The sequence below is a fragment of the Amblyraja radiata genome, chromosome 1 (genome assembly GCF_010909765.2).
Source record: "Amblyraja radiata isolate CabotCenter1 chromosome 1, sAmbRad1.1.pri, whole genome shotgun sequence".
Taxonomy (NCBI): Eukaryota; Metazoa; Chordata; class Chondrichthyes; order Rajiformes; family Rajidae; genus Amblyraja; species Amblyraja radiata.
The window spans coordinates 170,159,211-170,177,453 of NC_045956.1; the positions used below are offsets into that span (position 1 = coordinate 170,159,211).

General features: G+C 46.6%; 1 protein-coding gene across 1 annotated transcript in view; it reads right to left on the minus strand.

The window, feature by feature from the left end:
- Nucleotides 1-18,243, minus strand: part of rnf24 (ring finger protein 24) — a 165,024-nt gene that overhangs the window by 22,598 nt on the left and 124,183 nt on the right. Inside the window, exon 4 of the mRNA XM_033035380.1 lies at nt 16,530-16,571. Within this exon, the coding sequence (XP_032891271.1) occupies nt 16,530-16,571 (42 nt within the window). The remainder of the gene's footprint in view (nt 1-16,529; nt 16,572-18,243) is intronic.

Genomic DNA, 18,243 nt, shown 5'->3' on the forward strand with positions numbered 1-18,243 from the left:
CACTTGGTCCATATCCTTCCAATCCTGTCCTATCCATGTACCTGTCTAACTGTTTCTTAAAGGTTGGGATAGTCCCAGCCTCAACTGGTAACTTGTTCCATACATAGATACATACAAACATAGAAAATAGGTGCAGGAGTAGGCCATTCAGCCCTTCGAGCCTGCACCGCCATTCAATATGATCATGGCTGATCATCCAACTCAGTATCCCGTACCTGCCTTCTCTCCATACCCCCTGATCCCTTTAGCCACAAGGGCCACATCTAACTCCCTCTTAAATATAGCCAATGAACTGGCCTCAACTACCTTCTGTGGCAGAGAATTCCAGAGATTCACCACTCTCTGTGTGAAAAATGTTTTTCTCATCTCGGTCCTAAAATATTTCCCCCTTATCCTTAAGCTGTGACCCCTTGTTCTGGACTTCCCCAACATCGGGAACAATCTTCCTGCATCTAGCCTGTCTAACCCCTTAAGAATCTTGTAAGCTTCTATAAGATCCCCCCTCAATCTCTAAATTCTAGCGAGTATAAGCCAAGTCTATCCCGTCTTTCTTCATATGAAAGTCCTGACATCCCAGGAATCAGTCTGGAATACACCCACCACCCTTTGACCTGTGGTCTGGTGATGGCACCCTTGACTCGGAATTATTCCTAGGATTTGGATGTGAAACTTAGGCTCAATTTACACAGAGGGTGGTTGGTGCCTGGAACACATTGCCAGCAGAGTCGGTGGAGAAAGATAGGCCAGAGGCATTTAAGAGGCTTTTAGATAGGCACATGGGAATGGAGAGATATAGATCATGTTCAGGCTGATGACTGCTTGTTTTATTATAAAAAATACACTGAACTTTCTTTTCTCGTTGGCCTAATGACCATGTTTGGTGTGGACATTGTGGGGGGGATGGGTCTGTTCCTGTGCTGCATTGCTCTCTGTCCCATGAGAAAGGTCAGGCTCCCAAATGAGATGTTGAACTGCGAAATGGTCAGATCTTTCAGGTGCTCTTGAAGGGTCCCATTTAGGAAGTTTCCTTGAATAATTTGATCCATGTTGATCGCTCAACGCACAAGACTGAAACATATTTACCTGTGTACAGGTGTCAGAGGTTACGGGGAGGAGGCAGGAGAATGGGGTTAGGAGGGTGAGACAGATCAGCCATGATTGAATGGCAGAGTAGACTTGATGGGCCGAATGGCCTAATTCTACTCCTATTCCTTATGACCTTATTAGTAGAAACAAGGAACTGGAGATGCTGATTTACAAAACAAAAAGGCACAAAGTGCTGGAGTAAGTCTGCGGGCCAGACAGCATCTCAGGAGAACAAGGATAGGTGAGGGGAACATTATCTAGTCTTATCAATCTGCTGATCATGTGAGTTCGCTATGCACCAGTCAGCTGCTGTGGCGGAGACACCCATGAAAGATCGCACTCCAAGTCAAGTCAAGTCAAGTTTATTCGTCACATACACATACGAGATGTGCAGTGAAATGAAAAGTGGCAATGCTCGCGGACTTTGTGCAAAAAGACAAACAAACAAACTCCAAACAGAATGGAACAGAATCACATATTCTTTTTCATATTAAATATTGTGGGCGGAAGGAAAAAGGGGAAAAACAGAAATTTAAAAAAAAGCAGTAGAGTGGTGCAGTAAAGTTAGTCCCTGATGAGATAGGAGTTTACAGTCCAAATGGCCTCTGGGATGAAACTCCTTCTCAACCTCTCCGTTCTCACAGCATGGCAACGGAGGCGTTTGCCTGACCATAGCAGCCGGAACCCGTTGCAGGGGTCCTGTAGGGGGTATGGCTGCCTAGCCTGCAGCTGTCTGTTTTTTTTTGTCTCTTTTTCTTATTTTTAGTTAGTTTAGTGTTTTGTTTTGAGGAGTTCTAGCTTTTTTATGTGTGGGGGAGGGGGGGGGGGGGAGGGAGTAACTAATTTTCAGGGTCCCTACCTGGTCGGAGATGCAGCTTTTCTCCGGGCTGCAGCTTCGACCCATCCCAGCGGCCTACCAGCGGGCCTAGAGCGGCGTCTCCTGAGGTGACCGCCTGGAGCTTCGGCATCGGCGGCGGCGGCGGCGGCATCGGCCCAGCAGCGGCGGCGGCACCAGTACCGGCTCGGCATCGGCGGCGGCGGAGCTGCGGGTCGGAGGACGGCGGTGCAGCGCTGGAGCGCCATTGCGGGGCTGGCGGTGACTTCGCTGAAACTCCGGTAACTGGAGCTGGGTCCGTTGCGGAGCTGCGGGTCTGTGGAGCGGCTGCGGGCGGCGGCGTTGAACTTTCCATCGGGAGCCTGGGATCTCTTGATGAGATCGCCAGTTGAGCTGCATTCGGCGCGGCCCTGTCGGCTCCGGAAGCCACGGTCTCGAGTAAGGAGGCCCGACTATGGGTGGACATGGGGATGGGACTGGACTTTGTGCCTTTCCCCACAATGGGAACCATTGTGGGGGGATGTTTTGATGTTGAAACTATCTATTACTGTCATGTTGTATTATTTTTTTATGTGCTGCATGGCAAAAAGAATTTCACTACACCTAAAGGTGTATGTGACCAAATAAAATTTGAACTTGAACATGAACTTGGAAGGGATCTCCCATGATTTTATTGGCTCTGGAGGTGCACCTCCTGATGTATAGTTCCTGCAGGGGGGGCGAGTGAAGTTCCAGTGACCTTCTACACTGATCGATGTTTAATGTTAACTACCTTCATCTTCCCACATCCAGAAGAAATTGCAGAGAGTTGTGGACGAAGCCCAAACCATCACGCAAACCAACCTCCCTTCCATTGACTCCGTCTACTCTCCACGCTGCCTCGGCAAGGCCACCAGCATAATCAAGGACCACTCTCACTCCCTTTTCTCTCCTCTCCCCTCAAGCAAGAGGTACAGAAGTGTGAAGACACACACCTCCAGATTCAGTGACAGTTTCTTCCCAGTTGTAATCAGGCAACTGAACCATCCTGTCAACAACTCGAGAGCAGTCCTGAGCTATCATCTACCTGATTGGAGACCCTCAAGCTATCTTAAATCGGACTTTACTGGACTTTATCTTGCACTAAATGTTATTCCTTTTATCCTATATCTGTGCACTGTGGAAGGCTTGATTGTAATAATGCATAGTCTTTCCGCTGACTGGATAGCACGCAACAAAAAAAAAGCTTTTCATTGCACCTCGGTACATGTGACAATAAACTAATGCCCCTGTCCCACTTAGGAAACCTGAATGGAAACCTCTGGAAGAAATTGCAGCGAATTGTGGACGCAGCCCAGACCATCACACAAACCAACCTCCCCTCTATTGACTACAGTTATACCTCACTCTGCCTCGGCAAGGCCAGCAGCATAATCAAGGACGAGTCGCACCCTGGCCACTCCCTTTTATCACCTCTCCCATCAGGCAAAAGATGCAGAAGTGTGAAAACGCACATCACCAGATTCAGGGACAGGTTCTTCCCAGCTGCTATCAGGCAACTAAATCATCCTATCACAACCAGTGCTGAATTACTATCTACCTCTTTGGTGAACCTCGGACTATCACTGATCGGACATTGCTGGCTTTACATAGAAACATAGAAAATAGGTGCAGGAGTAGGCCATTCGGCCCTTCGAGCCTGCACCGCCGTTCATGGCTGATCATCCAACTCAGTATCCTGTACCTTTACCATTTACCTTGCACAAAACTTTATCCCGTTATCATGTAAATGATACACTGGAAATGGCTCGATTGTAATCATGTATTGTCTTTCTGCTGACTGGTTAGCATGCAACAAAAGCTTTTCACTGTACCTCGGTACAAGTGACAATAAACTAAACTGAAACTGAACTTCTTTCTCTGTCCTCTCTTGATTTTTTCCCAATTGGAAACACACACAGCTGAGAATTAGCTTAAAAAAAAAAACCTGTCGGCACCTCAGATTGAAATGTCCAACACGAAGTAAATCCTCGGCATTAATCAGCAGCAAAATCGACTTCAGAGTTAATTGCTTTCATCCCGTCAGGAATCCCACACTGTTGATGTGACCTTATGAAGCGAATGCGACCTCTGCACTTCTGGGTCATCTCTCCCTGCTCACTCATTATCCCAAAGCTGGAGCAGACCAGGATAGGATTAGTGTAGGAAGGAACTGCAGATGTGTTTAGGAAGGAACTGCAGATGCTGGAAAATCGAAGGTACACAAAAATGCTGGAGAAACTCAGCGGGTGCAGCAGCATCTATGGAGCGAAGGAAATAGGCAACGTTTTGGGCCAAAACCCTTCTTCAGACTAAGAAGGAGCTGCAGATGCTGGTTTAAATGGAAGATAGACATTCCCTCTCTCTCTATCCCTCCCCCACCCAAGTCGCACTTGCTTCTCTTTTTCACCCAACAAACAATGGCCTGTTCTCTTTATCATCGTTACATTTGTGGTCCTCTTTATTTATTGTTCTTTATCTCTCTACATCATCGTCTATATCTCTCGTTTCCCTTATCCTTAACCGGTCCGAAGGAGGGTCTCGACCCAAAAAATCACCCATTCCTTCTCTCCAGAGATGCTGCCTGCCTGTCCCGCTGAGTTACTGCAGCTTTTTGTGTCTGTCTTTGGATAGGATCAGTGTTCTGATGAGTAGCTTCCTGCCAATTGTGCAACCTGGGGAAGAGTGTAATTTAGTTTAGAGATACAGTGTGGAAACAGTCCCTTCAGCCCACCGAGTCTGCGCTGACCAGCGATCATCCCCTACACTAGCACTATCCTACACACTAGGGACAATTTGTTTTAGCAGAGCCAATTAACCTACAAACCTGCACGTCTTTGGAATGTGGGGGGGAAAGCGGAGCACCCGGGGAAACCCATATGGTCATGGGGAGACTCCATGCAGAGAGCACCCGTAGTCAGGCTCGAACCCAGGTCTCTGGTGCTGTTAGGCAGCAACTCTACCGCAGCACCAACATGCCTCCCGAAAATAGGCTAAAGCTTTTTCCATCATCTTTTACCAATGAATCAAATTTCTCCTTTTAGTTGGCAAATAAAACCTTGCAAATAAATATAGGAGCAAAGATTTCCTTCTGCAGTCATACAGAGCCCAAGTGAGACCATACCTGGAGTATTGTGTGCAATTTTGGTCCCCTAATTTGAGGAAGGACATTTTGTTATTGAGGGAGTGCAGCGTAGGTTTACAAGGTTAATTCCCGGGATGGCGGGACTGTCATATGCTGAGAGAATGGAGCAGCTGGGCTTGAATACTCGTATTATTGAAACATATATATGATTATTAAGGGTTTGGACACGCTAGAGGCAGGACACATGTTCCTGATGTTGGGGGAGTCCAGAACCAGGGGCCACAGTTTAAGAATAAGGGGTAAGCCATTTAGAACGGAGACGAGGAAACACTTTTTCTCACAGAGAGTGGTGAATCTGTGGAATTCTCTGCCTCAGAGGGCGGTGGAGGCCGGTTCTCTGGATACTTTCAAGAGAGAGCTAGATAGGACTCTTAAGATAGCGGAGTCAGGTGATATGGGGAGAAGGCAGGAACGGGGTACTGATTGTGGATGATCAGCCATGATCACATTGAATGGCGGTGCTGGCTCGAAGGGCTGAATGGCCAACTCCTACACCTAGTGTCTATTGTATGGGCACCATACCCGTACCCAATGACTTGGTCTCCACAGAAGGCATGGATAGTGTAGTCTTTTCTCAGGGTACAAAAATCAATTAGGTACTTCATTGTTACATGTGCCTAGTTAAAGGGAAATTCATTTCTTGCACACAATTCTATGAGCATCTTACTATACATACACAGGGAGTAGCTTTAAAGTAAAAGGAGCAAAGTTTGGAGGAGATGTGCAGGTTTTTTTACACAGACGGTGGTGAGTGCTGGAGGCGGTGGTTGAGGCAGATATGATAGTAGCATTTAAGAGACGTTTGGATAGGCGCATGGATATGCAGGGTATGAAGAGATATGGGTTATGTGCAGGCAGACGTGAGTTGGTCGGTATCATGTTCAACGGAAGGGGCTGTTTTTGTTCTATGTTCAATGTTTTTCGAGAAAACAATTCAAGTTTTTCACAATGGGATTGTGCTTTAGAATATTGTCTTTTATGTGTTAAATATGTAGTGACATTTCATGGGGAGCACGAGGGGGCTGTACGCGACATCGAACATATTTGTGAACCGAGAGCGTGCTGCCATCTACATGACAGGGGCTGGTTGTAAGCACCGTCTTTAAGGAGTGGAAAGGAGTGTACACATAGAGGGGATTCCAGCTTCGGGACAAAGGCAACAATGGGTGAAGGAAGACAGACACACAGTGCTGGATTAACTCAGCGGGACAGACAGCATCTCTGGAGTGAAGGAATGTGGGATGTTTCGGGTCGAGACCCTTCTTCTTCTTCGTCATCTATTCTCGACCCGAAACGTCACCCGTTCCTTCTCGCCAGAGATGCTGCCTGTCTCGCAGAGTTGCTCCAGCTTTTTGTGCCTATTCTTGAGGGATTAGAGTTACCCCAGCTTTTTGTGTGTATCTTCGGTTTAAATCAGCATCTGCCGTTCCTTCTCACACAATGGGTGAGGGAAATTGGCGCAGACAAGAGGTCAGTGGGAATACTAGGCTACGAGTGTTGTAGGAGTGGGAGAGCTTCCCAGATTCCCCCATCCAGATCCGAAACTTCCCTCTGCAAAGTGCACCTTCCTAAATCCAGAGCAAAACACAGAGTGCTGGTGGAATTCGATGCGACGGGCAGCATTTGGGGAGGGAATGGACGGGTGAAGTTTCAGGCCAGACTGAACAATTCTGGGTCCGAACAAGGGAAACGTTTTGGGCACCATATCTGAGGAGGGACGGGCTGACATTGTAGACGGTCCAGAGGAGGTTGACGAGAAGGGTGTCAGGGAAGATTGGGTTAAGGTATGATGAGTATTTGAGGGCACTAGGCTTGGTCTCGCTGGGGTTTAGAAAGATGGGGGGGGGGACCAGATTGAAACCAAATAGTGAAAGGCCTGGATAGAATGGGTGTGGAGAGGATATTTTGGCTAGTGAGAGAGTCTAGGACCAGAGGCCATAGCCTCAGAATAAAAGGACACACCTTTAGAAAGGAGATGAGGAGGAATTTTTTAGACAGAGGGTGGTGAATCGATGGAGTTCATTGTCATAGATGCCTATGACGGCCGTCATTAGGTATTTTTAAAGAGGAGATTGAAAGGTTCTTGGTTAGTCAGGGTGCTAAAGGTTAAGTGGATAAGGCAGGAGAATGGGGTTGAGAGGGAAAGACAGATCAGCCTTCATTGAATGGCGGTGTAGACTCGTTGGGCCCAATGGCCTAATTCTGTTCCTGTGACATAAACATGAATTAGGGTCCTGATCGAAACGTTGTCTAATCCACCCAGATGCTGCCTGATATGCTGAATTCCTCTGGTACACAAGATTCCAGCATCTACAGTCCCTAAATCTACTCTAGACTGGCTTAAAGGAGAAGGGTCTCCAGTGGCTTCCACCACCAGCAATTTCCTTCCCTTGGCCTGATTGTGCAGCTTATTTTCTGAATCCCTGCTTTCCTTGTGCCAGACTCCAGCAGCGAACATTGACAATGGGGGGGTGGGGGTGGGGATGAGAGGAGGGTGTGGGAGAAGGGGAAACTAGGAAACATCTGCACAGATAATGACCCTGGCTTTTACACAACGACCGCAGGTCCATGAAGAAGGCTCACGTTGTGGTCTCACACAGCAATCTCCCATTTACAATTCTACATTGTAGCATTGTTTGCCGTGGGCCGACACTGAATATTCAGGTTGTCAAATTAAAATCTGCAATCATATAGATTTCTACCACTTGGCAGGTGAGTTTTATCCGTGTCACCTTCCTGATGCTCTGCAGTTCCTTTAACGGCGAAACCCTCAGAGGTCAGTCTAAAAATAGGAGGTGAGCCAGCATCAGGAGGGGTTGTCGAGTAAACACGTCGAGAGTTCTGTTTACTGCACATCTTTCCGTCTGAGCACAGACACAGTTACACTCAACGTAGGCAGGGTAGAGGTTTCTGGATCTCCGAGGGTGAACAGGAAATCATAGCCTTCCCTTGTCTGACTGGAAAACCTTGCCTCTCTTGCTCTGACCAGCATTATCACCTGCCATAGCACTGATATCGTGGAGTCATAATAATAATAATAATGGATGGGATTTATATAGCACCTTTCTAATACTCAAGGCGCTTTACATCGCATTATTCATTCACTCCTCAGTCACACTCGGTGGTGGTAAGCTACTTCTGTAGCCACAGCTGCCCTGGGGCAGACTGACGGAAGCGTGGCTGCCATTCTGCGCCTATGGCCCCTCCGACCACCATCAATCACTCACACACATTCACACACAGGCAAAGGTGGGTGAAGTGTCTTGCCCAAGGACACAACGACAGTATGCACTCCAAGCGGGATTCGAACCGGCTACCTTCCGGTCGCCAGCCGAACACTTAGCCCATTGTGCCATCTGTCATAGAGTCTTACAGCGTGGAAACAGGCCCTTCGGTCCAACTTGCCCACACTGGCCAACATGTCCCATCGACACTAGTCCCACCTGCCTGCGTTTGGCCCATATCCCTCTATCCCCATCCAAGTACAAAGGTATAGCCATAACAATATTTGTTACGTGTGGTGGCACGATGGCGCAACGGTAGAGTTGCTGCCTTACAGCGACAGCAGACCCGGGTTCGATCCTGACCACGGGTGCTGTCTGTACGGAGTTTGTACGTTCTCTCCGTGACTGGCGAGGGTTTTCTCTGAGATCTCCCACATTCCAAAGACGTACAAGTATATAGTTTAATTGGCTTGGTATCAGTGTCAATTATCCCTAGAGTGTGTAAGATAGTGTGAATGTGCGGAGATTGTCGGTCGATGCGGACTTGGTGGGCCGAAGGGCCTGTTTCCTCTAAACTAAACTAAACTGACAATGATATATTGTAAAACCGTCACAGAATCTGGTCAAATGTAAGGTGACACTGCAACTAAGCTCACCACTAATACTCAAGTTGTCCATTGCCAACGCAACCAGCCAACATACTGTATATATGAAAGACAAAAACACTGCAAATGCTAGGAATCTGAGATGAAAACAAGATATACTGGAAACACACAGCAGGTTTGACAGCCTCTGTGGAAAGTGAAACAGAGTTAACATTTCTACTGGGAGAGCTTCAGTCTCTGACCTAAAACAACAAAGTTGGCTCCTTTCATCTCTGGTCTTTGTCCATCCATCTGCCAATCACCTGTATCCACCTATCACTTGCCTGGCTTTGTCCCGCCCCGCCTCTGTTCAGGCTTTTTCCATCCCTATTACAAGAAGTCTGAAGAAGAGTCCCGATCCAAAACGTTGCCTATCCATGTCCTCCAGAGATGCTGCCAGACCTGGCTGAGTTACTCCAGCACTTTGTGGTTTGCAGTTCAGTTCCGTGTCTATGTTAATTCTGATTTACAGTGAAAAGCTTGTGTTGCGTGCTAAACCAGACAGCGGAAAGACAACACACGATTACAATCGAACCATTTACAGAGATTAGATACATGATAAGAGAATAACGTTTAGTGCAAGGCAAAGCCAGTAAAGTCCGATCAAAGAGGGTCACCAATGAGGTAGGCAAGGCAAGGCAACTTTATTTATATAGCACATTTCATACACGAGGCAGACTCAAAGTGCTTCACATAAAAACATGTCATACAATAAATGAAATAATAAAAGAAATAAAATGAAGAACTAAAGAAAAGAAAAGCAAAATTAAAAATGCATTATAAAAGTGCAAAGTTAAAAGTGCAATGTAGTTAAGATTTAGCTGAAAGCTACAAGTAAACATAAAAGTTTTCAGTCTTGTTTAAAGTAGGTTCAAAGTTGAGGCAAGTCTTAAATCTCAGGAGTTATTCCAGCTATTTGTTGCATAGTAACTAAATCCTGCTTTCCCATGTTTTGTATTATCTGGGGAATCACTAGTAGTTGGTTTCAGAAGATCTTAGCGGTCTCTAGCAGGCCCTTATCTAGTGGAAGCACTGTCAGTGGATATACTTTGGCCCTAAACCATGTAGTGATTATAGGTGAGCAGCAGGATTTTAAATCAATTCTCTGACATACAGGGAGCCAATGTAAGGATTTAAGAATGGTGTAATGTGTTCAAATTTTTTGGTCTTTGTTAGAACTCTAGCAACAGCGTTCTGAACAAGCTGTAGCTGCCTGACAGTTTTTTTTGGAAGACCTGCAAGGAGACCGTTACAATAATCTAGCCTACTATTAATAAAGGCATGTAGGGGTAGATAGAAGAAGAAGAATGAATGAATGAAGAAGAGTGAATAGGTTTATTGGCCAGTATGTACACATGCAAGGAATTTACCTTGGTGCTCCGCTCGCACAGTAACAATGAAGAATGACACATAAAACATTAATAATAAAACATTATTGTTTAAATATGGGAATGAAATAAAAGTTATTGAGTAGAGCTACTACTCATGGTAAGGCTTGGCGATCGCTTCGCCCAACACCTCCGCTCGGTTCGCATTAACCAACCTGATCACCCGGTGGCTCAGCACTTCAACTCCCCCTCCCATTCTGAATCCGACCTTTCTGTCCTGGGCCTCCTCCATGGCCAGAGTGAGGCCCACCGTAAATTGAAGGAGCAGCACCTCATATTTTGCTTGGGCAGTTTACACCCCAGTGGTATGAACATTGACTTCTCCAATCTCAGGTAGTCCCTGCTTCCTCCTTCTTTCCCCTCCCCTTCCCAGCCCTCCCACAGCCTACTGTCTCCGCCTCTTTGTTTCTTCTTCCCGCCCTCCCCCCACCCCCACATCAGTCTGAAGAAGGGTCTCGACCCGAAACATCGCCTATTTCCTTCGCTCCATAGATGCTGCCTCACCCGCTGAGTTTCTCCAGCGTTTTGTCTACACTCGTGGTAACAAGCTGTTTTTATGTCTGGCTGTGGCAGCTTTGACAATCCGGAGTCGCCTTCCAGAGGGAAGTGATTCAAAGAGTTTGTGGCCAGGGTGAGAGGGGTCAGAGATGATTTTGCCCGCTCGCTTCCTGGCCCTTGCAGTGTACAGTTCATCAATGGAGGGAAGGTTGCAGTCAATAACCTTCTCAGCTGCTTGGACTATTTGTTGCAGCCTCCAGGTGTCGTGCTTGGCAGCTGAGCCAAACCAGACCATGATGGAGAAGGTGAGACAGATTCTACGATGGCCGTGTAGAATTAGACCATCATTGCCTGTGGCAGATTGTGCTTCCTCAGCTGCCGCAGGAAGTACATCCTGTTGTGCCTTTTTGACTGTGGAGTCGATGGTAGCCCCCCACTTAAGGTCCTTGGAGATGATGGCTCCCAGGAACTTAAAAGACTCCACAGATGTGACTGTGGTGTTGTTGATGGTGAGTGAGTGGGTGAGGGGAGGGGGAGCTTCCTACAGTCTACAATCAATTCCATGCTTAAGAGCATTCGAGCTCTGGGTTGTTGCACCAGGACGCCATCTGTGACACCTTCCTTTTGTCTGTAGGCAAATTCCTCCCCAACCTGGATCAGTCCACTCAGGGTTGTGTCGCGTCCGCCAACTTTGCGACGCTGACAGGTGGAGGGGAAGTCGTTGTTTGTTGTTCGAGAGAGTAGAGGGGAGGGGCGGGAACAGGAAGGAAGTACGCAGCCTTGCGGTGACTCCTATGCTGAGGGTCTGCGGGGGCCTAGAGTTGGCCTTTTCCAGCCTCATCTTGCTTGCTTCCTGTCTGTCAGGAAGCTTGCGTGATTCCAGTCAACTGGGAAGTAGTAGTAGATGTTCAGGACTGCTCAGAAGAAGGGGCTTGACCTGAACGTCACGATTCATTCTCCACAGATGCTGCCTGTCCCGCTGAGTTACTCCAACATTTTCGGTTTAAACCAGCATCTGCAGTTCCTTCCTACACATTTTGTCTGCTGTTTAGTTGTTGCTCGGATGATTCAGTTGCCTGATAAAAGCTGGGAAGAAACTGTCCCTGAATCTGGAGGTGTACATTTTCTCACTTTTATACCTTTTGCCCGATGGGCAGCGGAGAAGAGGGAGTGGGAGAAGAGGCTACATTTGGTGAAAGGGATTGTTCCGGGAGAATGCAGTTTATTTATCCTGGCTATCCCATCTTCTTTTTCTATCAGTCAATGCGTAATGCGTTTCAACAATATTTCACAGCTCTCTGCTTCTGTCGTCCCTGGAAGGCAATGCCTTCACAACATACAGAAGAAACTCCACGCCGCGAATGTAAAAAAAAATCGCTGATGCTGCTTTGTAAATTTATTTGGTGACATTTGCCACAGGCTGTAACAACAAGCAGAGAATAAAAATAGAAAACCATGTCAGGGTGAAGGGGGAAAGATTTAATAGGAATCTGAGGGGTAACTTTTTCACACAACGGGTGGTGGGTGTATGGAACAAGCTGCCAGAGGAGGTAGTTGAGGCTGGGACTATACCAACATTTAAGAAACAATTTGCCAGGTACGTGGATAGGACAGGTCTGGAGGGATATGGACCAAGCGCAGGCAGGCGGGACTAGTGTAGCTGGGACATTGTTGGCCGGTGTGATCAAGTTGGGCCCAAGGGCCTGTTTCCACACAGTTTCCACACTCCATGACTCTGTCCTTGATACAACATGTATACAAGTATAGTGCTAAGTAATGTAACCTCAGCGTATAGCTCATGCAGCATCTCTGGCGAACAAGGATAGGAGACGTTTCAGGTTGGGACCCTTCTTCAAAGTTCATCAGTCATCGGAGCAAAATTAAAGCCATTCGGCCCATTGAGTCTACGCCGCCATTCAATCAACGCTGATCTATCTTTCCCTCTCAACCCCATTCTCTTGCCTTCTCCTCATAACCCTTGACACCCTTAAAAATACCCAATGACCTGGCCTCTACAGCCGTCTGTGGCAATGAATTCTGCATTTACCACCCTCTGACTAAAGAAATTCTTCATCTCCTTTCTGAAGGTGAGTTATTTTATTTCCCTAATCGGATGAGGCAGCATCTATGGAGCAAAGGAAATAGGCAACGTTTCGGGCCGAAACGTTGCCTATTTCCTTCGCTGCATAAGATGCTGCCTCACCCGCTAAGTTTCTCCAGCATTTTTGTCTATCTTCGATTTTCCAGCATCTGCAGTTCCTTCTTAAACATTATTTTATTCCCCCTTTGTTCTACCTATTGTATAAGTTTGACAATAGACAATCAGTGCAGGAGTAGGCCATTAGGCCCTTTGAGCCAGCACTGGCTTGATTGCATTTATATACAGCATTATCTGATCTGATTGGATAGCATGCAAATAAGGCTTATATTTATTATTAAACTTAAAAAAAAAAAAAAAAGATTTCAGAGCCAAGGTCCAGACAAGAGATGACATTACATGAAATACATTGTATATATCTTCACTGTACCTCGGTACACATGGCAATAATAAACCTAAACCTCTCGTTCTTGATTTCCAAAACCTGGTAACAGACTGTGTGCATTCACCATATCTAAGCCCCATATGATTCTAGGGGCTCCAAGGAACAAAATCTTAGCCTGCTCAATCTCTCTCTATAGCTCAGTTCCTCAAGTTTAGTTTAGAGATACAGTGCGGAAGCAGCCCCTTCTTCCCTCTGTGTCCGTGCCGACCAGCGATCCCCGCACGGTAACACTGCCCTATACACAATGGGAACAATTTTACATTTATACCAAGCCAATTAACCTACAAACCTGTACGCCTTTGGAGTGTGGGAGGAAACTGAAGATTTCAGAGAAAACCCACGCAGGTCACGGGGAGAACGTGCATACTCTGCACAGACAGCACCCGTAGTCAAGATTGAACCCGGGTCTCTGGAGTTGTAGGGCAGTAGCTCTACCGCAAGGCCACCGTGCCATCCATCCTTGTCAATCTATCCATATAATAACCATATAACCATATAACCATATAACAATTACAGCACGGAAACAGGCCATCTCGACCCTTCTAGTCCGTGCCAAACACGTATTCTCCCCTAGTCCCATATACCTGCGCTCAGACCATAACCCTCCATTCCTTTCCCATCCATATAACTATCCAATTTACTATCCTACGCTCTTTGCAGCTGATCGACATCCTTCCCATCGCAGGGCGACCAAAACTGAACACAATACTCCAAGTGTGGCCTCGCATGTGCAGTCTTGCACAACTAAAACATAACATCCCAACTGACAGATAAAGGCCTGTTGCGCAAAAAAACATATTCACCACCCTGTCTATCCGTGATGCTACTTCCAAGCAACTATGTACCTGTTCTGCTGGGACACCCTTCAGGGCCCTACACCACTTCCCTAGTTTGACTTCCCAAAGTCCAACACTCACAATTATCTGAATTAAACTCCATTTGTCATTCCGTGGCCCTCTTACGCAAGGAAAATCCTGACCAAGATTTTGCTGTAATTCTCAATATCCGTCTCAATGTTTTCAATGCCACCAATTAAAATGCCAACTGCAGACCGACAGAACCACACCTTGTACAGTTTCAAAGGGTGTGGTAAAACAAACAACATATTAACAAAGGTAGTTATAAAACAAACTTGATGAACCCAGTTCTAACTTACCTGCCAAGTTCCTCTGGCACTTTATATTCTTCCCAAGATACCAGCATCTGCAGTTCTTGTTGCCTGTCTCCATTTTACAGCTCCACTGTGAAATCTCCTCAAAGTGTGCCTACTTTTTCCCTTCTCTCTGATGGGAGTTCTGTGAGGCCCTGTCTCACTGCCCTAACCCCCCCCCCCCCTCCCACCCTCCACCGTGATTCCTGCTGCCCTCTTGCCCGTATCCACCTATCACTCCCCAGACTTCGCCTCACCCCCATCTCTCTTTTCTGGCTTCCTGCCCACTGCTCCAAACCGTCTGAAGAAAGATCCCGACCTGAACCATCGTCTGTCCATTCCCTCCCCAGATGCTGCCCGGCCCGTTGAGTAACTCCGGCACTTTGTGTGTTTGGTCCTATTGCTGTGTCATTCCAAAGCCTCGCAAATCTTTGTGAAAATGACCACGGGGAGTGAACAACGCGATGGAATAATTTTAAGGACCAATTACCATCTTCCCATTCCCACAAACACTAGGAGTTAAAATGGCGGGGTGCTGGAATGCGCACGTTGTGAAGATCCTAACCGCATCTGCACAACTCTTGATAGCACCAGGGACAGCAACACGTCAACCTAGTCACTGACCCACAAACAAGGAAAATGGCCCCCCCCCCCCACTGATCCAGCATATACATGACGTGAAATATCCAGGTGCTGAAGTAACTCAGCGGGTCAGGCAGCATCTCTGGAGGACATGGATATGGTAGCGTTTCAGGTCAGGGCCATTTCCAGTCTGGTGCAAAATGTCCCTTATCCATTCCCTCCACAGATGCTGCCTAACCTGCCGAGTAACCGCAGCACTTGGCGTTTCCATGCAGGAGTCCAGCACCTCAGTTATAACCATATAACCATATAACAATTACAGCACGGAAACAGGCCATCTCGGCCCTTCTAGTCCGTGCGAACACTTATTTTCCCCTTAGTCCCCATCTACCTGCACTCAGACCATAACCCTCCATTCCTTGCCGTCCATACAAACTATCCAATTTATTTTTAAATGATAAAATCGACCTGCCTCACCCACCTCCACTGGAAGCTCACTTCCACACAGCCACCACTCTCTGAGTAAGAAGTTCCCCCTCATGTTGCCCCTAAACTTCTGTCCCTTAATTCTCAAGTCATGTCCTCTGTTTGAATCTTCCCTACTCTCAGTGGGAAAAGCTTATCCACGTCAACTCTGTCTATCCCTCTCATCATTTTAAAGACCTCTATCAAGTCCCCCTAACCTTCTGCGCTCCAAAGAATAAAGACCTAGCTTGTTCAACCTTTCTCTGTAACTTAGTTGCTGAAACCCAGGCAACATTCTAGTAAATCTCCTAGACAGTTCTTTGTGTCTCCACGTGTTTTCCCGGATTGCTCCCTGACTTGCTGAGTTTTAGGTTGATGATGCAATAATGTGTAGGCGGCGCATACAGTATAACTTGCACAGTCTGTTATTCAACGTTACACATTAACCTTTCACGTGCCGGCTGCAGTCAGTAACGTGGAGGGATCGGCAGTGAATTTCACTTGCACTTATGTGCAATGTGACGAATATACCTGTATTGTATTGTATTGTATTGTATGTATTGTGTAGGCTTACAATAACGTGTAGGTGTTGCAGTATAACTTGCTTGCCTGGTCTTCAATCTTACCTTCCACGCCACTATATAACATGCAGTTCACCTTGCACAAAAAAAGACACAGACTGCTGGAGTAACTCAGCGGGTCAGGTAGCATTTCTGGAGAGCACAGGTAGGTGATGTTTTGTAAACCAGCACACTGTGTCTTTTTTTTGTTGTAAACCGGCGTCTGCAGTTCCTTGTATCCAGGTTTAACCTGGACAGAAGGCAGACTAGGGGAGAGGGTATCGGAGGATGGGGTCTGCCTGCCACAGTGGCTATGGGGTTGGAGACGGTGAGCAGGGGTAAAGGTACAACAGCACAAAGAGTTAAACAGGGAGTCTCGATAACTCCTTACCTCATGCAAATTGAGTTCTTTTACTTTCTCTTTCAGTATGACCTGCAAAACAAACAGGAATCACAATGGGTCACATTGAGAAAACCTACAATCATTTACAAAATATTATTCAATAAAACTCCCAAGGAGATAACCATAACATATTGTCTGCTGTTTATTGCCCCAATAGTCTGAGCTTTACTGTCCTCTACTGAGGCTTATATTCCTCATCTTCTACTTTAGTTTTAGATTTTTTTTAGAGATACTGTGTGGAAACAGGCCCTTCGGCCCACCCGAGTTGGTGCTGCCAGCGAACCCCGCACATTAACACTATCCTACACACACCAGGGACAATTTTACACATACACCAAGCCAATTAACCTACAAACCTGCACGTCTCTCGGAACATGGGCAGAAAACCAGGATCTCGGAGAAAAGCCAAGCAGGTCACGGGGGAGAAACAGACAGATTCCATACAGACAGCACACGTAGTCAGGATCGAACCCGGGTCTCCGGCGCTGCAAGGCAGCAACTCCACCGCTGTGCCACTGTTGCCATCCGCTAATCTCCCTGATTCCCACCTTCCCACTCCCATTGCTCCCAAGTCTCCACCACATTGCATGCCAAGATTTCCATGTTGCAATCATCAAATGAATTACAGGATTTCCCCCTCGTTTCCCTTTGGGATTTTGCTGTAAATCCCTGCTGTCTATTGCTTCATGATGTGAATTCCCCTAAAAAGTAGGAACGTTCTTCCTGTAACCAACCCATTTAGAACGAAACAACCTAGGGGACTATCCCAACATTTAAGAAACAGTTAGACAGGTACATGGATAGGACAGGTTTGGAGGGATATGGGCCAAATGCGGACTGGTGGGACTGGTGTAGATGGGACATGTTGGCCGGTATGGGGCAAATTGGGCTGAAGGGCTAGTTTCCACACTGTATGACTCTATGTCTCAATAGCAGGAGCAGGCCACTCAGTCCATCTAGCCTGCCTGTCCATTCAACAGGATCATGGCTGATCTGTCCCAGCCTTCATCTTCGCTGGCTCCCCATATCAACAAACATATCCTGATCTTTTAAACATTTATCAGCCTCCTCTTTGAAGAACCCCTATGGTCCAGAATTCCCGAGACTCTCTGCCGGACAAAATGTTTTTATAAGAGTTATAGGGTCATGTAGCACAGAAACAGGCCCTCAGGCCCACACTAACCATCAAACACACATGATCATCAAATATATATCAACTGTTTAACAAAAAATGATTTTATATTTTGCCTTATTAGCGGATTTCTTTGAACACCCCCAGGACGTTCATGTTCCCTGTTGCTCTCCTCTCATTTATTGTCCATGTTCATTTTCACTAATCCAACTTTTATTCTGCCAACATCCCCTAGACTTCCCTCATAAAAGCCTGTTTTTGTCTTCTATCAATCCTCTATCACAGAGTCAATCGTCCAATGGTACTTTATCGTGACATGTACTTAGGTGCAGTGTAATTTCGTTTTTGCATACAGTAAAGTACAAATCTTACTAAACATACGCACAATCATAATGACATACAAGAGGGTTGGAATAGTAGTTAACAATTTACAAGAATGATCCCAGGAATGAGCAGCTTAACATATGATGAGTGTTTGACTGGGCCTATATTTGATGGAGTTTAGAAGAATGAGGGGGGACCTCATTGAAACGTACAGAATAATGAAAGGGTTGGATAGAATGGATGTGG